The sequence below is a fragment of the Eptatretus burgeri genome, chromosome 17 (genome assembly GCF_056783735.1).
Source record: "Eptatretus burgeri isolate ZD-2024b chromosome 17, Ebu_testis_v1, whole genome shotgun sequence".
In the NCBI taxonomy this organism is placed as follows: domain Eukaryota; kingdom Metazoa; phylum Chordata; class Myxini; order Myxiniformes; family Myxinidae; genus Eptatretus; species Eptatretus burgeri.
Genome location: NC_140977.1, coordinates 27194631 through 27220435, shown reverse-complemented (window position 1 = coordinate 27220435; position 25805 = coordinate 27194631). Strand labels below are relative to the sequence as shown.

At 45.9% G+C, this 25805-nt stretch overlaps 2 protein-coding genes across 9 annotated transcripts in view; one reads left to right on the top strand and one right to left on the bottom strand.

Annotated features, from left to right (window-relative positions):
• Window positions 1-1685, bottom strand: part of LOC147009609 (uncharacterized) — a 70523-nt gene extending 68838 nt beyond the window's left edge. The window contains exon 1 of one of the 2 annotated variants that reach the window (XM_085862452.1): window positions 1363-1685. In XM_085862452.1, coding sequence (XP_085718578.1) covers window positions 1363-1516 — 154 coding nt within the window. In that variant the 5' untranslated portion in view covers window positions 1517-1685. The remainder of the gene's footprint in view (window positions 1-1362) is intronic. The other variant, XM_085862450.1, reaches the window with a different exon arrangement.
• The window catches only part of LOC147009608 (uncharacterized), a 104479-nt gene that overhangs the window by 67484 nt on the left and 11190 nt on the right, over window positions 1-25805 (top strand). The window contains exons 1-4 of one of the 7 annotated variants that reach the window (XM_085862449.1): window positions 2485-2843; window positions 5466-5546; window positions 8297-8332; window positions 8412-8443. In XM_085862449.1, the coding sequence (XP_085718575.1) occupies window positions 2723-2843; window positions 5466-5546; window positions 8297-8332; window positions 8412-8422 (249 nt within the window). In that variant the 5' untranslated portion in view covers window positions 2485-2722 and the 3' untranslated portion in view covers window positions 8423-8443. The other 6 variants (XM_085862448.1, XM_085862443.1, XM_085862446.1 and 3 more) reach the window with 6 other exon arrangements.

Here is a 25805-nt window from a genome sequence, read left to right as displayed (position 1 = left end):
TTCTGTCTTGTCTGTTTGTCGCCTACAGATCACAATTTTAAACCGATCTTCACAAAACTTCACCAAATGGTAGAGTTTGTCATAGGGAAGAAGCCTATCGTTTTTGAGGTCAAAAGGTCAACATAGGCCAAAGGTCAAAAACTTTGGTGAGATTTATAAAATCCTCAATTTTTATCCGATTGATTTGAAATTCGAAGAGGATTTTGAAGAGGATTTATATTTCATGTCAATGAATTCAACTAGCCAATTATTGTTGAGGTAAACATTGACCAAAAGGTCAATATAGGTCCAAGGTCATTAACTATGGTCGTATTTCTAAAATCCTCAATTTTCATCCGATTGACTTGAAATTTGAAGAGGGTATACAGTATATGTCAGGTTACTGAATTCAACCACCAATTATCTTGGAGGTCCACGTAGGCCAAAAGGCCAACATAGGCTGAATTTCTAAAATCCTCAATTTTCATCCGATTGACTTGAAATTTGAAGAGTTACATATTTGGTCATTGAATTCAACGACCTATTATTTTTGAGGTCAAATTTGTTTTTTTGGGATTTTGCAAGTTTCGTGTTCTGCACGATGTCTTCTCGTTTGTTTGTTTGTGTGCAGGATATCGCAAAAAGTTGCAGACGCATCTGGATGAAATTATGTAGACAGGTTGGGTGTGTGACAAGGCCAAACGGATTCGATTTTGGTGAAGATCCGGATCAGGATCAGACGACTAGAATTTTAAAAGTGATTCTTCACTATCGAGAGATTGGGCTTAACTATTATAGAGCACGATATTTCAAACAGTTGTGGACGGATTTGGATTCAATTTGGTGGACATGTTGGGTGTGTCATCACAACAAATTGTTTCGATTTCGGTGAAGATCCGGATCTGAATACGAGAATTATAGGGCCTGATATGTTCTCGTGGATCAGGCATGACGTGGCAGAGGTACGTGCTCTACCGAGTACCCTTCTAGTTCCAATTGCTTTCTTTACTAATAATGACCTCACCCATACTTTTGTAATAGTCCTGACGAGTTAAACATCAGAGGAAGACATTGTTTAATCGATTCATTACGTCACAGTGCTTTCTTCACGCTGTTTATCAACAATCACAAATTGATGTTTTATCGGCAGAGTGAGACCCCACCCTCAGGGTCCCCATCTTGAAATATTGTAAACTACGACCGGTCGTGGGGGGGGGGTAGTTCCCTCGCCCCCCCCCCGTGCGGTTGCATGGTTTGCCCGGTCCTCCGCTGACATGACACGGACCGCCGTACCGGGTAAAGGATCTTTAACCACGTGTTTACCGACGCTGGACCCACGGCTCCCAGGAGAACATCACGGCGTGTAACTAACACGACACGTACCGGGTAAGGGATCTTTAACCACGTGTTTACCAAACGTGGACCCACGCTCCGCAGGAGAACCTCCCGAACCGACCATGCTTCTTCCTCCAACGAAGCTACAAATAAATCCCGGTGGATTGATCTCGAGGTCTTCACCGGAGAGATCCCGGTTCATGACGCACACGATCGGAAATGGAAATCAAAACAGGAATTTTATAAGATCGCCGCGTCTCCCATGACCCGTGCCGATTTGAAAACGTGCTCGTTCTTTCTGTGCGACAACGCAGTCGAATTCGCGACTTCCGGCTAGCAGATTCATCACAAGTCATTGGATGAATGACTTCTTGATGTTATCTCGGTGTTCGTTGTTATTGGAGACCGCGTCCCCCGAACGCCCAACTCCGGTAACATGAATACCGATGTAATTATTAAAACAAAGGACGCGTCAGCATTCCCAGAACTCGTATTATTACGTCGAATATGCACAACGTGAGTGGATCGTAGTTCCCCATTGGAAACGACGGAGCTTGCTTGTCGAGGGGGGTTTCAGTACCCATGATGCAGTGCGCGGGCGCCATCGTGGTTGGCAAAGCTAAAGATGTGAAGCATAAAAAAAACGTGAACAAGACCGAATAATTAGCGTAACCTTCCATCGCAGTAAGTCAGAATAACGAGATAAACGTGCCACAGTGTACAGATACCGATGCTACTGCCGTTGCCATGGAAGCGAGCACGCAATGGCGGGGGCGCGCACGGCATTATGGGATAGCTCTGAAAACCCTCTCACGGCAGTACGACAGGAAAACTTGATGTTTCCTTCCAACGAATCACATTGAAGTCACTCACAACAAATGCAGATATCTATCTATAATTCCAGCAATGTGTTGTCTGTGTGTGTGTGTGTGTGTGTGTGTCTGTGACCGCTGTTTCTCGACAACCACTGGTCCGACCTAATTGAAACTTGCCAGGTATATTGCTGGGGACCTGAGGATGTGCCTTTTCAAGGTTTGATATTAATCGGACAAGTGGTTCCCAAGTTATGGCCATTTATTTACCAAACCAATGATAGGACACGTTGCTATGACGTCACAATTCTTCTTCCTTTTTTTTCTGTACGTACGGACACGTACTAGTTATGTGTAATTCTGACAGAAGTGGACGGACGGACGCGGCCCAACGGCTTCCAAAAGGATGTTATTGTTTCGCTCGTGAATCGGCGCGTTGGCAAGTCGTCATGGCGAATCTGCGTAGCTGAAATCGCAAATAGGAGATGGTTTTGGAGGAGGTGGGCACGTGTTTCGAGGCGCGGCGTTTCGAACTCATGTAGCGCAGTGTCTCTCCCCTCTTTTTTTTTGTTTTTTTTTGTGTTTGTTTGAGCGTGATGAACCGACAATTCCCCAGCAACGAACGTATTGGGAATTCGCCGCGATACACCTGCTGCGATGCTGGAGGAAGCATGGTCGGTGCGGGAGGTTCTTCTGCGGACCGTGGGTCAAGCCTCGGTGAGTTACGCGGATAAGGGTTCGGTACCCGGTACGAGTTGTTTGCTCCCCCACCGTGAACTTCGAGGTTCCTTGATGCCGGGTCTGTGTGCAGGGAACTGATTTCTGTGGAGAAATCACAGGGAAGAGCTCGAAGGTAACCCAGAACATGGACATCACGGCGGAAGGCGGGAAAAATACACCAACAGCTTGGTGTCTCCCGATTTTACTACCAATAAGAGCGAGAAATACCGATATCACAAAACGACGCGTCTCGTCGAGCTTTTTCATCGATTTCCATGTTGTGGTGCGGTTTCTGTATCGACCTTCGATCGCTTTCCCTCGATGTTTGGTGAAAAAATCATATCCGTCATGTCATTGCATTTGATTGGCGACGGCTGCGAGTCAAAGTACGTGTCAGCGAATGACGGACACTGTTATATCGACGAGGGCTATCGACGCGCAAAACGTAGGCCGTTTCTCATTGGTTCACTGATGTGATTTAACGTGGTGGCGAATGACGGACGCTGTTACATCTACAAGGGCTATCGACGCGCAAAACGTAGGTTGTTTCTCATTGGTTGACGTGATGTAACGTGGTGGCGAATGACGGTCGCTGTTATATCTACAAGGGCTATCGACGCGCGAAACGTAGGCCGTTTCTCATTGGTTGACGTGATGTAACGTGGTGGCGAATGACGGACGCTGTTTCATCTACAAGGGTTACCGACGCGCAAAACGTAGGTTGTTTCTCATTGGTTGACGTGATGTAACGTGGCGTCAAATGACGGACGCTGTTACATCTACAAGGGCTATCGACGCGCAAAACGTAGGTTGTTTCTCATTGGTTGACGTGATGTAACGTGGTGGCGAATGACGGACGCTGTTACATCGACAAGGGCCATCAACGCGCGAAACGTAGGCCGTTTCTCATTGGTTCACTGACGTGATGTAACCTCGTCAGGCCGAACAGTTTACGGTTTGTATCCCACTGAAGCACTCATAGGCTCGATCTGGATCCGAACCTGAAGATAAATGGAAATCGCCTTGTTCTCGTCACCTCCCCAACTCGTCCTCCACGTTTTGTTACAGCTCGTCCACAACTTTTTTTGAGATAATATGTCGCTCATAGTTTTTGGGCCCGTCCCTCAATGGTGAAGAAACATTTGAAAAATTCTCCTTTCCGGATCTGGATTCGGATGTTCACCAAAATCGAATCAATTCGTCCTTGTCAATCACCAAATGCCATCCACAAAGTTTCGTCCAAATCCATCCGTAACTTTTTGAGATATTCCATTCCATTGCATTGGGACCAGATCATGCAGAGCGTCGGTGCTGCCAAAGCGGTCTTCTGGCCTATTGGGAGCAATCCTCGACGGGTCACCACTCCAACACAGGAAGCTCGAATGGCTCAATCAATCGGTAAGCTGGTACTCATTTGCCAACTTCAGGAGGATGACGCGCTGAGTCAACCCCACCTGGTATTAATTCAACAGCAGAGCGGGATTTGAACTGAGGACCCTGAGATCCCAGGTCCAACACCCTAACCATTAAGCCAACACCAGGCATTTTTGAAATATCCTGCTCACAAACAGACAGACAAACATAACTTCCGTGAGGGAACGATGTACTTTTGAGAGCCGTGCCTGCACTGTGTTGGCCTAGTGCACAAATCACTGATGCACGCACACACATCGCCAAGGCGAAGACGGCTCCCAACCAAAATCTTAGTGCAAGGTCCCAAGCATCCCCGTGACATAAGGTGGTTGCTGTATATCTACCTAAAGTCTGTATTGGAGAGGAGGGCCATGGCTAAGTCTTAGTTTATCTTTAAATTAGAGTTTATAGCTTATGCATTACAACATGTTCTACAATGTAAGGTACAACTTTTGTTCAAGAGTATAGCATGTACAAATTGAAGGTTGGAATTACAAAATTTCCCAACCACGGGAGGGGGGTCACCCCCCCCTCGACCCCTCCCTCTCTCGTTTGATTGCTTTACTCTTACAGAGGAGAGATTGATGGAATGGTAAGACTGAGAAGGTGGTGGAGGAGAGGGGAGTAAGACACAGGGTGAACAAGTTGGGTGGAAGCTCAAGCACAAGTGAGGTTCTGAAAGAACAGCAAGGGAAAACACGAAGCAAATGAGAAATGCTGTTCGTGACAAAAAAAAGTCTAAATTATCTAACAGGTGGAACTACATCAGCGGAATAGCTGTGCCCCCAGCAAATGATGCAAAGGAAGAATTGATTCAGTTTTGGTGAAGATCTGAATCTGGATCCGAGAGTTGTTTAATTTTTAAAGTGATTCTTCACCACTGAGAGATGGGGCCAATAATGATATAGTACTGTACAGAAATGTATTTCAAAAATGTATCAGGCATTATGTGGCGGCGGTGTGCGCTCCACCGAGTGCCCTTTCAGTTTTAGCTGTTTTCATCATGTTGAGCACACAGAAGTCCGAATACAAAGTGGACGTGAACGGGCTTTGCATTTTCAGATGCTTTCTCATTTATTTTGTTTTCATTTCAAAGAACAAATTTCTTGGATGTAATTCAACCCTTGCCCTGAAATATTAATGTTCATAATTTTGATATAATTGCTTAGTTTATTTTCGTGAGTACTGGTGAATTTCCTTTTTCAGATTTTACTATGAAAGTGAAGGTGGAGGTGGAGTCTGAGTCTGAGTCTGAGTTTGTGGATTATTCATCCTTGCAAGACAAAGGTCTGTTTGTCTTTACTTCCCTCACCTCTCCCATTTGAATGGCTCACCTAGTCCATTGTTGTCCATGCTAACTTGTTCACCAAATTAAAGTTATAATATCATCCATTTAGCAAATGTCATTGTTTTGCTGCATATTTTTCAACCCATCACTCAAACAATTTAAATCCCACGAGCCAAACCCGCGCTCTGTGCAAAGTTTCTCATGTGAGGGTTCGTTAGGACGTCAATATATCCAGTGTTCACAATGTGATTTATAAAATTTCTTTATATACAATGTTTCTTTTATATTTTTTGTTTCAAATGCACCTTCTGAGGAAGTCAGCATGTGCAGAAGAGGGTTTTACATTGCAGACGCTGTTTTCTAGGAGTGGCATTACGCCTCTCAGCGGTGACGGTCTGTTGACGACAGACTTAATGACGTCAGCGAATGACTGATGATGTCGTGACGTCATCACGTCTCTCAGTGGAGACATCACACGTCACCATGCAAACAATTGTAAAAATTCCCAAACCTGTTGGTCTGGCGCGATCCCACATAGCCCATTCTGTTCATTAGGTCACAGAGCACCCGCATGCCGAAGGTGGCGACAATCCGTCCGGCAGTTTCGGAGGAGATACGTCCACAAAATATGGCTTAGCGTATTAATATAATAATTCTCATTTTGCTCTGAAAACTGTGATTATCCCCACGCTTTTTGTAAATAATGGGGGATATTGTAATTGGCTGTTGTATGTCTGTCAGTCTGTTGTGCTATCTCCTCCTAAACGGTTGGACAGAAATTCACCAAACTTCCTAGTTATGACTACCACATGGCACCTGTCAAGGTGCAAGAGCAGTCATATTTTTGCCCTGCCCCCCTGGGGCAGGGTCAAATGGTCAAATACCGAAAAATGCAATTACGGGCACATAAAAAAAAAGTTGTATTTGTGATCAACATTTGGGGACGCATAAAAGTAACTTTTGTGGGGGGATTTGACCTCCGGTTCATTCACAAGGGTCACGGGTCAAAACGGGGGTGGGGGGGGGGACAAGACTCAAAATTTCATATTGGGTCAATCCTGGTGGAGCTTTGCTTTATGTCGGAAGCGTGGAGATTTCTGATGGCGTGCCATCTACTTCGCTATAGTTGTTATTGTACGAGGAAAGACCAGAAATTTCTGGTGTGCAACGTCATCCAGAGAACTTAATTACCAGGCAGACTTTATTATTATTATTATTATTATTATTATTATTATTATTATTATTATTATTATTGCTGTTATGAGCTCTCGTATGGTGTGATAAAGGACTGTACCGAAAAAAAATTGTGATTGGCAAGAGATGTATAGCTGTGGGTTGCAGTGCGCTGTCATCACATTCCCTTAGTATATTTGGAGTGGCCAAGAGATCCGAAGGTATCCAAAATTCGATGCAGAGTGACTTTCTCGGGTCTGGGTACAAGGGATTGAACCGGAAGTTATGTGACCTGCATTTCGAGGAGGAGGCCTTCATTCCTATGTGCAGAATGTCCCACAAAGCTTGGTTTGAAGACATGATTTTGGAACCAATTGCCATTCCAACAAATTTCCAAAACCGAGCATGTGTAAACCTTCAGTGTCTACCAACAGCATGGATGTTTATGATGATTCCGCTAGTGCTGGTCTGACTTTCGAGAAATTCATCAGGCTGTTGAACATCTGGCAAAGGCATCAGGTAAGAAAAATGTGTTGAAGGCTGTTGGTTACATTATAATGACTCTTGTCGGGCGACCTTCGGCCTCGGCATACATGTAAGCAATATATCCCTCAGTGATTTGTTGGCCTACCAATAAGCAGACTTTTCATTTGCACTGCATTGTGATGTGATAACTAATTCTGTACAAATTGTAACATAACATAATTATTTATTGATTTTTTTTTTTGGAGATTTTTATATGCATCGTTGAGGCTCTTGGAAGAGCTCGTACACTGAATTGATCAGGACATACCAGGATGCAAAAGAAACAGGAGACAGACAGACAGACAGAGAGACACCAACAGTAGAGTATAACCAAGATAGAGGGAGATTTAGACAAACGATGGGTGTGGGGTGGAATGGGGGGTAGGAGAGGATGCATGGGGTGGATAGAATGATGGATACAGAAGGAAACTCCAAGGGGGGAAAACTGGAAATTGGGTTGGGGGGAGGGGGTAATGGAGGTAGAAAAGATCATGGTAGTGGATTTGGGATGATCTGAGATGGAGGTGAACAATTGTCTTGAAGACCCAGATGGAAGAATGAGATTAAAGAGAATGTGGAAGTTGGTTCCATAGGTGGGGACCAAAAGAGGAACATATGAGTGTAGCAGTGATCCTGGATTTGGGTAGTTTCACCAGAAGAGGGTTGCTGGCAGATCGCATGCTCCCTGCAGAAACCTGGGGGGTGGGGGAAGAGCACGAAAAGGTCAGAGTGCAAGACCAGAAACGAGGCACGAGAAGACAGAGACCACCAACTTGTCTATGATGTGAAAATGGTAGGCACAAAGACTTGGAATACACCTTTCAATCTGACAAATCTCACACACAGCACATGTGTCAAACGTCTCATTTAGCATTAATACGTCATTCCGAAAGTTGCGTATTGTTTGTGGATCGAAGATGTGAGGTTTGTCATTGTTTCTTTTATAATTATATTCTCACTTTTAATATGTCGGTGGTTTGGTTTTTCGTAATTCAAATTCACTTGTTTATCCCTATCATTTTGCAATGAACTGGTGTCGCATTGTTTGCAGGTGCAGCTCACGCACTGATGATAGAAAACTTCCAAGGTGACTTTCTTCAGACTTTCCATGAGGTTTTGTGCAATACACATCACATGAAGCAAAACCTGTATGATTCTCCTCCCAGGAAGCCGATGAATGCTGTTGAGCAGCGAGGAGGTAAGGAAAGTTTTGCACAGAACACAGCATTAGTTTGCTGCTGCTCGTCATCGTCGTCGTCGTTTTTTCCAATGAAATACTCATGCTGTAAGTCCTTGCTTAACATTGTAGTTACGTTCTTGAAAAGTGCGATTTTAAGCGAATCAAATTTTCCTTTAGAATTTATATAAATATGGGGAAGGGTAGGGTGGTGTTCGGTTCCAGGGAAAAAAATTTATCGACAGACAAAAGACTTTATGAAATACATACTGTATACAGTACAAGTTTTAAATAACTAGTGCATGCCCGTAGGTGCAAACAAAACAAAACAAAAAACTTTCAAACCGCATGCCAGAACCGTCTTCTGTACAGGGGATAGGAGTCATCAGAGAAGCTTGTCGTTTCTCGTAGGGCTTTGGGATAGTCCTTTGTGCACTTCCCGTCTGCCATGCAAGGGCTCGAGATGTTCCATTCCCCACATGGGCCGTGAATCATGTGTGATGTCACGATACGGTGTAGTTCCGGATTTGTGCGTTTGTCAGGAATCTCAACAGAGACCACGCGATCGACATCTGCTGGTGTTCTGGGCTTGTCGCGAGGTACCACGGTCAGGAGCATGTGTATATGGGGAAGGTGACGCTTTTGCGTTTCCTTCACCATCACATAAGCGTCCACATGCCCCAAGATGCCATTCTTGAGGAGGTCTGCTTTGAGTGCTTCCACCTTCATATGAAACACCCGGGCGATGATATCAGGTCTTTCATTGGCTGACTGACCCTTAAAAAGTGATTGTTTAATTTCTGGCCACTTTGGGTTGCAGGTGAATGTTAGGAAAAAGTCAGGTTTTCCCTTGACTCGGACCAAAGCCATTGCATCCTGAAACTCTTTAGCATACCAATGTGCTGACCCATAAATTGACGGCGGCAGAATGGTGAGGCGTCCAGGTAGCACCTCAGCGTCACTGTTCAACGCATCAACGATGATCTTATACTTTTCTGCCTTAATTGACTTCTGGTTGCAGCGAATCCAATTGAGACAGTGCGACTCAATTTTTGCCATCATGTCGCATACGTACTGCTGTCAACTTTCATGTTAAGGGGTGAGTGGTGGAAGATGATGGATCGTCCTTGTGCTTTTGGCCGCAGCGCAGTGGATGTAAGGTTTGCACTGTAACTTTATTAAAACCAGGAAAACCATTAGTTTAGCTACTCATTTAGAGGTTTTAAGGTATTTTGATGCAGATGAGCATGCGGTAGTTGTCTACTGTACACGACATTGTAGCAAAGAGTATGTTCTCTCCTACATCAGCGACGTAATAAAGTTAACCAGGACGACAAATGAGGACTTGCTGTATTCATAATCCTGCAGAACAAAGGATCCATTTTTATCGTGTGTCATCATGCAGGTCAGTTGACGTTCATTCGACAAAGATATTGGTTACATTAAAGTACCACACTATCTTAAGTACTTTGCTTTCATGGCTGTTATCTCGGATTGACCAGCCATATGAAGCTAAAGTTTGTAAATAAACTTTCTTCCAGCCACACTTAAAATGATGTTGCATAAAATAATTAAGATTGCATTTAACCGCAAACGTCAATTGTGACCTTCCACAATGCCAGCAACTCACACAAATCAACCTTAAGGCCCTGTCACACCTTGACGTTTTAGCCAGCGTATGGCAAGGTATCAAAATGTATGTAAAACGCTGGCATACGCTGAACTATTGATGTTTTTTTTTCTTCCAGTTTTGGACGTATTCATAACGAGTTGGACGTATGCATAACGTACACAGAACGTTTCGATTACATATAGATAACTTGTATCAACGAATGCTGAGCGTGTTGTTGGCGTTCACAACCTATGCCCAACGATAGTCTAACTTATGCATAGCGCAAGCAGCATATCGCCGACAATCACAAGGCGTAGCCTATTTATAGGCTGCGGCTCGACGATTCAAATAATAACCGCACTAGACATCGAAGTGTCAAACCGCTGTCACACCTTGACGTTTTAGCCAGCGTATGCCGACGTATGAAAAATTTGTCGAATACATTTGTCGAATGGCACACGTTGAATACGTTATGGATAAGTTTTGTATACGTTAAGAGCACGCTGAAGCACGCTGGCATACGTCGTAGTATGCCGAGTACGTCGACAAATTTTCAGCATGTTGAAAATTTTTCGACGTATGCCAGCGTATGACACACGGTGCCGCATACGCTGGCCACAAGTTGTAGGCACGTTGCGCGATCGTTGACACACGTCGGCACACATTACTTGTAAGTTACTCATAAGTCGAAAAACGTCGAGGTAATGTTTAGCGTCAGTGTTCCAGACTCCCTGTTTTTTTTTTTGTTTTTTTTTTTAATTCGGCATGACGGTGATGTTGACACCGATTTCTAGTGCGGTTATGATTTAAATCATTGAGCGGCAGCCTATTAATTATATTATATTATAACCGCACTAGAAATCGAAGTGTCAACGTCACGGTCATACCAAAGAAAAAAAAAAACCCCAAAAAAACTTATATGCGGAACGTGTGAGTCATACGCTGGCATACGTCGAAATTTTTCAAGCATGTTAAAATTTGTCGACGAGCTCAGCGTACTACGATGTATGCCAGCGTACTACGATGTATGCCAGCGTGCTCTTAACATATACAAAACTTACCCATTATGTATTCGAAGTGTGCCAGCGTTTTAGACAAATTTTTCATACGTCCGCATACGCTGGCTAAATCGTCAAGGTGTGACAGGGCCTTTAGTTTTTCAGGATATCAGCATATCTGCATTACAACTGCCATCACAATACACACACATTTTCTGATGGATAAATTGCAAAACACAATCAATAGTTATTGCATCATTGCTGTGAATTAACCTAAAATACATTTTACCATTTTGTTTAAATTTATATTTTAATTTTGTATGCGAAGTTCTCGTGGAAGAGCTACAACACAGAATGGATCAGGACACAACAGAACAAAAGGAGACAGAGACAGAAAAAAAACAACAAAAAAATAAACCAATGTCACCCGCAGGGTGACCCGTATCTTGCCAAAAGGTGACCACGTGTGACTTCTTTAAGGTCACACTGAGGTGAACAGAGTTGCTATCAACCAGGAGCGACTCCTTGAGGAATATCTGCCTACAAGAGATTCCGATGAGAATCGTTCTGCAGAGTAACCATGAAAAATATGCTTTTGCCTCATAACGTCACCAAATGACGTCATAATGTCTCAAGCTTGACATATCTAGAAAGCACTCATAGAGGTGTTCAATTTGAGGTACTACACGATATGGTTCCTAAAACTTGAAAATTTGACCTTGGGGTCAAATATGTTTGACCTTAGGCGCTAACCAAAGCCAATCGCCACCAAAAATTAATCAGCTGAGCGCCAGACTATGAACTATATTCCCATGAAGTTTGAAGACAATCCAATCAAAATTACTCAAAAAATAAGGGTTTCGTTGACTCCCCTGATTTGCGACAAAGTGACCTTGACCTTCGACCTTGACCTTCAAAATTATATGCGCTCAAAGGGACCTCTATAGGCCTCTGATATGCGAAGTTACAAAAATTTCCAATGATAACTGTGCTCTGCAGACTGATTTATACGTGATTACAGACAAAAAAAAACAAAAAAAAAACGTATGAAGGTCAAGGCCAATCGCCACCAAAAAATTAATCAGCTGAGCGCCAGACCATGAACTATATTCCCATGAAATTTGAAGACGATCCAATCAAAATTACTCAAAAAATAAGGGTTTCGTCGACTCCCGTGATTTGCGACAAAGTGACCTTGACCTTTGATCTTGACCTTCAAAATTTTATTCCGCTGAAAGGGACCTCTATAGGCCTCTGATATGCGAAGTTACAAAAATTTCCAATGATAACTGTGCTCTGAAGAATTTTTTATACGTGATTACAGACAAACAAACAAACAAAAAAAAAACATACATGCTGACTAATATATTGTCGCGGATTCGCGCCCGCCGGCGTGCGAGCGGCCACGTAACTCGAATCGCGGCACGTCGCCCACCGGACGGACAATCCCGTCGTGACCCTCTCGGACTAACGCCGGGAACTAGTCACGGGTGGGCCTTTCGGCCTCACCACGATCATGCCAATCGGCCCCCCGCGTGGGATAGGGTTGCTCGCCAAATTCGACCTACCTAAGTACCCACACGGAGGGTAGACCGGGCGATCGCACCTCGCCGCAGGTCGAATTCGGACACGGGCCACTTAAAGCGACCCGTTCCGTACTATCGGGATAACCGAGCGGTGTTATCGTCAACCTCGACGGTTCGATTAATTATTGGGCGTACTTAGCCCACGACCAACCCTTTACGTGAAGTAAGATGGAGATTCAATAAAAGAAAAGACGAAGCGAAACGGGAAAAACGGTTCAACATAAAGCACATTTATTCCGTGGCAAACGGAAAGCACACATATACAATTATGCACCAAAAGCAAATGTAAAAGTAGAAGAAACACAACAATTATGCACCAAAAGCAATTGCAACAAAAGAAACACAATGCAGCTCTACTACCGACTACCGAGCACACGGCAACACTTATACAGTTTTACTTCACAGACGGCGCCGACAACACATATACTCCAAAGCAAAAGAAAAAGGGGCCACCCTCAAATACAAGGGGGCAGACGGGCCTGGGGCCGAGACCGCGTCGAGCCTACCCGTCTGGTGATGAGCCGCAAAATGGCGGCGGCGCCCCGACTCCGCGGGCCTCGCTGGCACTGCCTGGAATGGGGTGGGAACGGGGCCCCCTTCTCACACTATCTCAGCGCGGGGGGAAACAGGGAGGGGTTGTTGATGCTCGGGGGAAAGAGGATATCTGGATGGCTTGGGTCCCGCGACGAGCGACTCCACTGCGACCTCGATCGCGTTACCGGCCTCCCCTCTCCGCAGCTCCCCGACTCTGACACGAGCGCCAACCTCCACAAAGCTTCTTGGCTTCTCCAGCCTCTCCGGACCCTGACAGACACTCTCTCGACTGATTTCGCCGCCGCCACAACTCTCCAACTCTTTCCTCTTCTCAACTCTCAACTCTTCCCAACTGCCTTCGCCGCCGCCACAACTCTCCACTCTTCTCAACTCCGTCCAACTGCCTTCGCCGCCGCCACAACTCTCCAACTCTCCCACTCTCCACTCTTCTCAACTCCGTCCAACTGCCCTGATTCGCTCCGCGCTCGGCGCTTTATAGTGCGACAGGAGAAATCATATGCAGATTTTTGGATCAGGAACGGCTCGGGGGCGGAGCCACGCTCCCCATTGGACAGAGGAAAAGTGGGCGTGAATCATTCTTGATCCGCGAATCTGCATATAGCGATTATACTCCGACGCGCCTGGAGGCGGGGCCAAATCGCCCCACGCTCGCTGATAGGACGGAACAGAAGTGGGCGTGAATCATTCTTGATCCGATTTCTCGGAAAGGCTGGTGTTTTTGCACCCGCTGCTCGGTGCGCGCCCTGTACGAGTCCAGTATCGGTGCCCACAAGCGGCGCGGGAATGGCGGTGATGCGATGGTTGCGAGGGCGAGTTGTGACGGTAAAGATCGTGGCTGTTGGCGTTGCTGTTGTTGTGAAGCGGCGTTGCGGTTGGTGGTTGGTGTGTGAAAGCGGTTGTGGAGAAGGTGGATGTTGTGAAGGCGGTTCTGGAGAAGGTGGCTGTGGTTGTCGAGATGCGGTTGGTGGTGGTTGTGGTGGTAGTAATGGCGGTTGGTCCAAAATAAAGATAGTAAAAGAAAAACGGCTATCTAAAAGGGTCGCAGCCCGAATGAATGACATTTATTCCCTCTAAACAACGGGTTTGGGCTAACTACACATATACTTACAGAGATATCTCACCTACGGGACCTGAATGGTGGTTTGCGAATTTCGTCAACCACAACAATATCTTGCAAAAACTTCGTTTTGGCAAGATAAAAACACCAACAGTAGGATTTAAGGTCAAAATAGAGGGAGACTGGGACAAAATAGTGATGTGGGGAGGATGCATGGGGTGGACAATTTGGATACCGAAGCAAACTCTCAGGAAGGCAAAAATAGGAATTTAGAAAGAGCGGGGGAGGGGTGATTATGGGGGTAGAAGAAATCATGGTTTTAGACGGGGGAGGATGTGAGACTGGTGAACAGCTATCTTGAAACCTAGAGGGAAGAATGAGATTGAAGAGAACATGGAAGTAGATTCCATAGGTGGGAAAAAAGATGAACGAATGGGTGGAGGTGGGCAGTGATTCAGAATTTGGGAAGTGCTACCAAAGGGGGTTTGCTGGTGGACCGCATGTGCCCTGTTGAAACCTGGGGTGGACAAAGCACGGAAAGAGCAGAGGGTACAAGGCCAGGAAGGATGCGGTAGAAGACAGAGACTACCGTCCTGTCTGCAATGGGCCTATAGACTCTAATTTGTCGCAGGAGATTCCATTCATCTTGAAGGCCTTGATTTCCACGACATCAAACTGAGCAAGGTGTGAGGCAAGGGTGCCAGCTACAGAGAGGGGGCAGTACTCCATCAAGTTGTGGATGAAGGCTTGCAGGAGGACAGATCTTGGCTGATAGTGAGGCCCAAGAGTTTGAGTGACTGAACTTCTTCAAGAGGATTGAAAGACATATTGCAAGTGTTTGACCATGTTGTGATTTTTTTTTTCCTCAAGGTCTGAAGAGAGGGAAGAGGCTGTAGTCTGCCTGTCTGAAGGTGAGGGCTGTCATGACAGAGGGTATGCCTGGTGTTGGCTTATTGGTTAGGGTGGTGGGCTTGGGATCCTAGGAACCTGAGTTAAAATCTCCCTCGGCTGTTGAATTAATACCAGGTGAGGTTGACTCTGCCTGTCATCCTTCCGAGGTTGGCAAAATGAGTGCCAGCTTGCTGGTATCCTGTGTCGGAGTGGCGACCTGTCCAAGATTGTGCCCAATAGCCAAAGAGACTGCTTTGGCATCACCAACGCTATGCACAGAGTATGGTCCCAATGGATGGATGACAGAAGGTGGAGTCATGAGCTAATAGATGAAGAGAATTTTATAGAGAGTCAGAGAGATCGTTGATGGAAAAACACTGCCTTGGGGCACTCCAGCCTTGACAGGGAGAGGAGATAAAAGGATTCTGTTGAGAGCCACATGTTGACTACGAGAGTAGAAGAGGTCAGTAAGCCATGTGTTGAGTTGGCCTTGGATGCCATAGACAGAAAGTTTGGATAGCAAGGCAGGATGCCAGACTGTATCAAAAGCACGAGATACAGGTAGTGGACAAAAAATGGAAACGCCTGAGGAAATGAGGGACACCGTGTGTATTGTAAACAATGGATTCCACACAAGTGTAGCCCTTGTGTTAATTCACCAAGTAACATCCCAGCATGCTTAGGGTTATGCAAAAAAATGCTGCACAGGCCTGGTTGCCTATAATTATGGCTATCATGGCTGCAAGGGCAGACCTCAGTGACTTTGAAAGAGGGGTGGTTGTTGGGGCGTGTTTGGTTGGGGCACGTTTGGTTGGAGCTTCAGTCAGTGACAGACGGCTCAACATGACGAGGTTTCACGAGCAACTGTGTCTCAGGTAATGGCGGCATGGAACTCCAAAGGAAAGACATCATCAGCAAAGGGCAACAGTGGGCACAAGTGCATACTCCAGGAATGTGATAGCCGTACATTAATTTGAAGTGCAAGGCAAAGCAGGCGAGCAACTGCAGATTAATTGACTGTAAATAACAACCTGGGGCACGAGCAGCCAGTTGAATCAAAAACGGTCCACCAAGAAAGCCACACGGTGGGATACCATAGTGGGGCTGTCGTGCACAAACCGCTTATCACAGTTGGCAATGCACTTTTCTGAGTCCAGTGGTGCAAAGAGCACAGGCAATAGTAGACTACCAAGCAGTGAAGAAATGTGATATGTTCAGATGAATCGTCCTTCATCATGTTCTCGACAAACAGATGAGTGCACATGTGGTGCCAACCTAAATAACCACAACCCTGAGTGCAGGTTCTAACCATGAAGGGTTCTAGTGGTTCTTTAATGTTGTGAGGAACATTTTCCTGGCAAGGTTTGGGTGCACTCATTCCCTTAGAAGGCAAGGTCACTGCCCATTACTATTTAATGGTACTGAGTGATCATCTTCACCCCATGTTGCAGCCTTTCTTTCCTGACAGAAGGGGTGTCTTTCATGATGTCAATGCCCCCATCCACAGAGCAAGTGTGGTCGCCCAATTGTTTGAACATGACACTGATGTTATCCATATGTCGTGGCATTCTCAGTCACCAGATCTTAACCCAATCGAGCATTTATGGGATATTCTGAAATGATGCCTGAGACAGCGTTTTCCACCACCATCAAACAGTTGTGAGTTGATTGACCTTCTTGTGGAATAATGGTGCCGCATCCCTCACTGCAGAATTCCAGACACTGGTAGACGATGCCATTGTGCATACAGACCGTATTGGCCACATGTGGTGGCCTAGCGCCCTAGTGAATGACTTTACATTGGTTTTTTTCCATATATTTGTCCACTGCATATATATCCAGAGAGACAGCCATGATCTCATGTCTGACATTAAGGGCTTCCATCCATTGTTGGTGAGGAGAAGCAGCATGTCCAAGGTAGAGTGACCTTTTCTGAATGCAAATTAATGATCTATGGTGAGGCCGTTGGAAAAAAGGGAGGATTTTATGTCAACTGCAATGATAGATTCCACGACCTTGCTGATTGGAAGTAAAGTTCATTGGTCTGAAGTTAAGGGGGTCGGTTGTTTTTCTAATGCACCTTGTTTATCTAATGCAGTGATATTGACTGATCTAGATGCAGGTGGAAGATGGCCTATGGCAAAGGATGGTGTGAAAAGAGCAGAAAGGGAATGTACAAGAGCAATAAAGCAGTTTTTTAGGACAGGTGAGATGATGCCATCCAATTCAGTTGCAGAACGAGAAGGGCACTCGGTAGAGCGCATACCTCCGCCATGTAATGCCTGATCCACGAGAACATATCGGGCCAAATACATTTTTGAAATATCATGCGATATATCGTTTTGGGCCCAATCTCTCAATGGTGAAGAATCACTTTAGAAATTAAATAATCTGCTTATCCAGATCCAGATTCAGATCTTCACCAAAATCGAATCAATTCGTCCTTGCCAAACACCCAACGTGTCCACCAAGTTTCATCCGAATCTGTCCACAACTTTTTGAAATATCGTGCCATGTATCGGTGTATGTATATATATATATATATATATATATATATATATATATATATATATATATATATACATATATATATATATATATATATATATATATATATATATATCTCTCTCAGGTCAGGGTCAGGTATGGGAGCATGTGCCAGAACAGCGCGTCGCTGCGTCCACTTTCCGCCGGTACTCCAGGGGCCTCCGTCTGGCCATCCCCCAGGCAGATGCCAGGCCCATCCCCATCTCCTTGAGATGATGGTCAACCTGCTGCAACCATGAGGCACGTGGTCGGCCCACTGGCCTCCTCCACTCATGAGACTCCCTCGCTGAGAGAATCTGGTGAGCAGGATCAGCGTCAGGAAAACGAGCCACATGTCCATACAGCCGCAGCTGACGCTCACGGACTATGCAGGTAACAAATCTCATCCGAGTCTCTCTCAGCAACCGCTCGTTGGACACAAAATCCGACCAGCGATAGCCAAGGATTCTCCGAAGAGACCTGGTACCAAAGGAATTAAGTCTCCGTCTCAGATCCTTGGTCAAAGTCCAAGTCTCGCACCCATAGAGCAAGACTGGAAGTACCAAGGACCTGAAGACTCGGACTTTCGTCCTCCCGCACAGGTACCGGCAGCGCCACACCCCATGATCCAGTGAATCCATGACTCCCCAGGCCCGACCCAGACGTCTATTGACCTCTGACTCACAGCCAGCAGAGACATGAATATCACTGCCAAGTTAAGTGAATCTCTCCACGACCTCAACATCCTCACCACAAACAGACACAGACAGGACAGCAGCATCCAAGATGTCACCGAAAGCCTGGATCTTTGTTTTGACCCAAGAAATCCGTAATCCCAACGGCTCCGACTCCTCATTCAGCACCTCGAGGGCCCCCAAGAGGATGTCTAAAGTCTCCGCAAAGATGACTGCATCATCTGCAAAATCAAGGTCCGAGATCTTGACATTGCCAAACGATGCACCGCAACTTGATCTCTCCGACATCCTCCCAAAAATCCAGTCCATACAAGTGCTGAAAAGTGTGGGGGCAAGTACACACCCCTGACGAACTCCAGTAACAACTGGAAATAAGTCAGAGATGGTACCACCACACTTCACAGCACTCTCAGTACCAGAGTAGAGTTCAGACATCAGATCGATCAGTTTTGGTGGCACCCCACGAAGACCAAGAATCCTCCAGAGGACATCCCGATTCACTGAATCGAACGCTTTACAGAGATCAACATAGGCTGCAAGCAGCCCCTGCCGAAACTCTCGTCTGCGTTCGGTGAGGACACGAAGTGCAAGGATACGGTCAATCGTTGACCTCTTTGGTGTAAAGCCTGACTGCTCTGGACGCTGGTGCTCAAGCAGATGGTGGCGAACCCTATCAAGAATTATCCGAGCAAAGACCTTGCCCGGCACTGAGAGCAGCGTCACCCTCGGTAGTTGTTGCAGTTCCAGAGAGGGACAACAAGGCCCCTCTTCCAGTCAGTTGGGATGATGCCTGTGTTCCAGGCAGAGCACAAAACTGCATGCAACGACGCGAGTGCAGCATTTCCACCAGCCTTGAGAAGTTCGGCATGGATGCCACAGATCCCTGGAGCTTTGCCCCGCTTCAACTGGTTCACCGCAGCCCGTGTTTCCACAAGCGATGGTGGACCACAGTTGATTCGAGGGTCAGCAACAGGGATTGTAACACCCTTGACGTCCAACTCGACAGCTGGGGGATCAGCCTGGTACAACCGCTCAAAGTAACCGGCCCAGCGGGCCTTCACTTCAGACTCCTCTGTCAAGAGCCTACCACTCTCTGCTCGAACTGCAGTGCTCCGAGGGATGAGCTTGGATGAACGTAATGCGCGAATTCCCTCTGTAAGCGGGACGAGAATCACCTGTCCACAGGTGATGCTCTACCCCCTCACAGATTCCTCGCACATAGGCCTCCTTGTCCACCCTCAGTGCACGTACAGTTTTACGCCTCAGCTCCCTGAACAGCTCAGCTCTGCCATTCAGCCTGGCCCCTGCGACTCTGGTCAATGGTATCCAGTGTCCCTTGAGAGACAAAATTCTTCTTCTTGCCCTGCGGTGAACTCCAAGGCATCCACCGGCAACATCAAGGACGGTGGTCTTGAAGGTGCTCCACAACTCTTCAGGACCCCCCAAAGCACCCAGACCCCCAAGTGTCCACTCAGCCTGTTCGCAAACTCCTCAGCTACTCTCTCATCCCTGAGCTTGGCAACATCCAGCCTAGGCTGGGATGGTACCATTCTCCAGGATTTAAGGTGCAGCTTTAGAGTTGCTACAACAAGCCTGTGGTCAGTATTGAGGAACTGAGCACTCCGGTAGACCCTGCAGTTCTGGATCATCCTCCAACGACCGTCAATGAGGACATGGTCAATCTCTTTGCCACACCGCCAGCGTTGGAATACCAAGTGCAGCGATGAGCTTGCGGGCGCTGAAACCATGAACTGTGCCACCCCAAGTCCATGACTTCTTGCAAAGTCAAGGAACTTAGTGCTATTCTGGTTCATAGTTCCTGACCCATGGGGACCAACACACACCTCATAACCATCCCTATCAGTTCCAGTCGATGCATTGAAATCCCCCAAGACTAGAAGTGTATCTCTGCCTGGGGCACTGATCAACCACAGACTCGAGTGTGGCGTAGAATGTGTCCTTCATGGTAAGATCACTCGCCTCAGTCGGAGCATAACAGAGACCAGGGAAATGACACCTAAGGAGTGACGAATCCTTAATCTCATAATACGCCGTTGACCGGTGTTACCTCAATTATCATTGGGGTCAGCTTATTGGACACAGCTACAGCAACACCTTGGGTATGGTAACCATCAGAGCGACCAGACCAATAGTAGGTGTAACCACCCACCATTATCTCGCCGCAATCCGGTCTCCGAACCTCAGAGAGAGCTGCAATCCCGATGTCCAAACGCTTGGAGCTCAGATGATAACAGAGACAGGTGATCATCCTCTCTTAGGGATAGGACATTCCAGGCACCCACCCGAAGGGACCGCCTCAGGTTAACCCAAGGAGACCGCCGTCTGGTGCACGACACCTCAGCACCACTCCGACACACTCTCCTGCAATCTGGCCCACGGATGTTACCCCGTGGTTTCCTCCTATCAAAGATTGGGGGTCCTGAAGGCTTTGCCCCAATCCCGCCATCCGGTGAGCTGCCCTGCGAAGGGAAGCTGCACAGCAGGTACTCCCACGGAGTGGGTTTTCAGATTTTTTTGCGTTTTTGCGTTTTGCGGAATGAAGGGTTTTACGGTGGCCGGAGTGCAAATCCTGCCACCAACCTCCTAATAAGAAGTAACCCAACTGCAGGAGGACATCCGCAGACACAGTTGGGCACTAGATATGGATGGCCGTTGGCTCACAAGGAGCTCCTCCGCCCTTTGACAGGTTTTGTTTTTAATCCTGCTGGGTGTCCATATCCAAACACCCTCCTCAACAGAAAACCTGGTGGGGGAGACGGTTTAGTCGCCGACAACCCGACCATGGAACAGGTTAGTACAGGTTTACATGGTACCTGTAGCAGGTCACAGATCGAACCTGACCTGACAAAAATGGAACCTGACCTGACAAATATCTCTCTGAAGCACTTAAAAATTCAAGTAGCCAGATTCGGATCTGGATCTTCACCAAAATCTAATCAGTTTGTCCTTGTCACACACCGAACCTGTCCACAAAATTTCATCTGGATCCGTCCACAACCTTTTGAGATATCCTGCACACAAACAAACTAGAGGGGGAGCACTTGGTAGAGTGCAAAACCTCCACCGCCAATACTGCTGGGTCACTTAAGTGAACCTGATATCCTATTCATTGTAGATCAAAACGGATCAGACTCTACGGAACCACGATTGAATAAACTAAACTAGATCGACGCGCATGTGGAAATGCCAAAAAAAAAAAAATCAAATTTTTTTGAAAAAAAAGGTGCAAAATTTCTTTTTTTTTTTTCCTCGAACAATTTTTTTGGGGGGGTTGGAAATCACTTAAAACATGTAGAAATGCAAAAAAAAAAAAATTCGAATATTTTATCAAAATGGCCACCATAACGGCCATATTGGACTTTGGACCAAGTCTAAAATCTAATGGCATGATCCTTGGATCATACCTAATCCCCCCACCAAGTTTCGTCGAAATCCGCCGAGGAGTTTTTCCGTAATACTGTTCACAAACAAACAAACAAACAAACAAACAGACAGGGGTGAAAACAGTAACCTCCGTCCATCTTCGATGGCGGAGGTTAACAAGCCGGTAGGCGACATGGGTGGTCGCTATATAATTGCATACTAGTCATAGTTTTTGACGGATCAGGCTGACATTTTTTGACAAAGAGGTTGATTATAGTGCGCATAAAAGCGCGGAAACCGATTTTCGATTTTTTTTTCCGGATTTTGTCAAAAACTTCAGTCCTGTTGCTAGGCAACAGTGGCGTCCATATCAACGGTGCTCGAAAGCATACAACTAGATCCTGGTATGAACCTACCAGTCAAGTTTCAACAAAATCGGTTGACTCCTCTGGCCTCCAGAGCTGTCCATTACATACAAACAAACAGACAGATGGAAAACCTGAGAATAAGGGTTAGTAGTCTTGTGACCACCCAGCAGACAGAAATAAAGAGGTGAAAACATAACCTCCTTCACCTTCGGTGGTGGAGGTAATCAGTCGAGGGTTGCCAGAAACTTCTCCAACTTATCAGGTGCAAAAGACAGAGTCCAGGAACAGTTGGGTATGATAGGGAAGGATGGGTACAGAGTTTGGGACACAACATTTGGAAGCAAACACAGAAATTTGAGGAATTCGGCCTTCTCATGGGCGGAGTCTGTTGTGGTGCCATTTGAAGTGAGGTATAGAATGGAGGAGGAGCATCCTCCATCGACATTCTTAACAAGGCACCACCAGGTTTTAGAGGAGCGAGACAAGTTTGAAAGTTCAATCTTGAGGTTGTACAGATGTTCTCTGGCTCATTTGAGAGTGGAAACGATTGTTGTGGGCTTTGTTGAATTGTATGAGATTGCCTTTGGCCGATTTTGCTTTCCAGGAAAAGAAGGGAACTTGGTTCAAAGCAACTACCTCATCGTATGATCCTGTGTACCATGGACGGAAAAGTGTAGGATAACTGAAGAAGAAATGTGATGGATCTGTGCATAAGACAGCAGGTGGAAGAATTCCCAGGCAAAGTTAATATCGGAGGTAGTAGATATCGGTGACCAGTTTTGAAGTGAGATGGCTGCATGCGGTCTCTGCCAATCTGCCTGAGTGAACTACCAGACTCGCCGACAGTGAGGCAGCTCTCTGAGAATAGCCAGAGAGAGATGTTGACTCTCACAAGCATATAATCAGAAAAACCAATTGAAGCAGAGGAAGAGCAGGCGACATTTGTGGGGAAGTTTGTTATCACCAAGTCAAGAAGGGAGGATTTGCCATTGTGAGAAATCTGGGTTGGAAAGTTCACAGATTGAGTCTGTCCCATGGAGTTGTTGAAGTGCCATGGTTGGTGAGAGAGGTACCAACACCCAGTCAGGTTGCATGGTGACAACTGAAATCAGCACATTGAGGATGAGTGGTTAAAAGTTGCTCCATGTTGTCTGAAAGGGAGAGAGAGAAGGGGGTAGATAGAATTGTCACTCTTTGGAGGACGGTACAACACGCAGACAAATGAGAAATGGGGGACAGAGGGGAAGTTACAGTCAAAGGTACTCCTCGGGGTTGGGAGGTGGATGATCAGTGCACATACAGTGAGAAATTGAGTTATTGATGTAAAGCACAACTCCACTGCCAGGACAGGGTTCAGGCCTTTCAAATTTGAGGAGACACTATGGAGTCAAGGTCGTCCTGTGGGATGAAGGATTTTGTTGAACAGAAGATGTCCGGTTTATCAGCAATGGCCTGTATTGAGAGATCTGTCAAGGTGGAACGGATGTCTCAGATATTTGTGGTCCATACAGTTATGAACAGGGGAGGAAGCATTGGGAGGGTGTGGGATGGGTGGGGGAGGCTGGGATTGGGAAGGGGGTGCTTAGAGGGTGCGGGATGGAAGGAGATGAGAGAGTGCAGACAGTGGGGAAACTGGGAGAGGTTGGGATGAGGGGGCATACTGGGAGAGGGTTGGATGAAGAGGAGGCCGACAGGAAGGGAGAAAGCTGAGAGGTGGGGGGGGCAAGCAGGGTGTGGGACGAGGGGGGAAGCTGGTTTTTTTTGAATTTGCAATTTCAGATTGCATTGTCAGAAAATAAAAAGAAGTACGAGTTGGACTACTTACCTGAGATAAAGGTTGCTTTTGCATTTAATGGTGTTTTTATAGCCATGAATGAAGCGTTATCTCTGTTTTTGGGGGAAAGCACGCATATCCTTATGACAAAAAAAAAAACCTACCATGTTTTTTGTCTCATTTTTGTGAGACATCTTGTACCAAAATATAGAATCTTGTATGAAATGTAACTTAATAATTGTAAAGAAATACTTAGAGGGGGGTAAGTATGGACATGTATGTGGTGTTCAGTAACTGATTGGTTCATTGAGAAAGGTCTAAAATCGTGCCTTTTTGTTGAAAGCTTTATATATACTAGTATGTGCCCGTAAAAAAAAATATATATATATTTTTAATTAATAAATATTCAAACTGCGAGCAAGAAACAACAACCACACAGGCCATTTCTTCGCTCTCGCGTGCCCGTACGTGCGTTGCCCAGAAGTCATCGCAGTAATGATTATTCGCAATTTAGTTTTAATGGCCAATTATTCAATTAGCGCCAACGTATTTTGCCTTTTCGCAATGTCGTCGCAAGGAAAAACAAGAAGAGAAGAGAAGAGAGGGACAAAAAAATTTACTTCCTGGTTTGGAGCACACCAGCTCACTCTGATGTTACCGAAATGTCTTCTTCTTCTTTCGGCTGCTCCCGTTAGGGGTCGCCACAGCGGATCATCCGTATGATGCGCATAGTGATTTGGCACATGTTTTACGCCGGATGCCCTTCCTGACGCAACCCTGGTCGCCTGTTACGACACAGGGATATGATACACCTATTTTAACCGGGGTATACACCGGCCCAGTATACTGGTACTCATTTCGCCGACCTCGGAAGGATGACAGGCTGAGTCAACCCCCTGGTGTATTAATTCAGTGGCTCAACGGGGCTTGAACTCAGGACCTTTTGGATCCCGGTTCCGGTTTTGAGCGGTTCCGGTTCCGATCACTTCCGGTTCCGGTTTTGAGCGGCAAGAGGTCTCCTTCGGGGCTCCCTGCTGACATTCCCAAAGTTAAGTTCCGGTTGTTATTTGTCCCGTTTTAACTGTTTAATTTTCTCACCTACATGTTAATGTGTGTTCCTAGTTCGGTTTTGTTTCAAAAATCGTGCTATTTTGTGAGTATTTATGTCGACGTTCTTACTTGGTGTTTGAGGCCTAGTCCTAGGTTTGAGGCCTACCGGTTCCACTCGGTGTTCGATCGTTTTTTTTTGTTTGTTTTTTCTCCCCATTACCTTCAATTTCTATCCTCCCCATTACCTTCAATTTTCATCCTCCCCACTTTCCAAACATCCCCCATTCTCCCAACTAATCTCTTTCTTATCTCAAAAAAAAAAATAAAATAAAATAAAATAAAAAAAATATACCCAACAACAACAACAACAACACGCTCACCTTCTCCCGATTCTGCTACTTCTTCTTCCTCTTAACTTCCTCCTCGTCTTCCTCGATTTCTTTTTTTTTTTTACACTTCCATGACCTAATCTGTTGAACTCTCTCATACATTAATATTAACAACAAAAACGATCTTATAATGCTTCATCTTCCTCTCTCACACATGTGGTACTCTTTACTGTTTCACAATGCACTTCTCTTCTGCTATTTTAACAGACTGCTCTCATTTCGACCTCTCCTTCATTCCTTGCCTAAAAAATCCAACTATTACAGCGCTTCTTCTCTCCATGCTCTGAATTCGCCTTCATTGCATCCATCAAGAATTGTGTTAAATCGCATCTCTGACCTAAAACTTTTAAAAACCACAGTTTGCCATGGATGCTCGCTTTCCATCAACCATTCTTTTTCCAACTTCAGTGCCAACTCACCCCCCTCACCCCTCACTCTCACTCTCAAAGCAACCATCCACTCTTCTCCCTCCAAGCCTCCCTCTCACCTCTTTCAAAA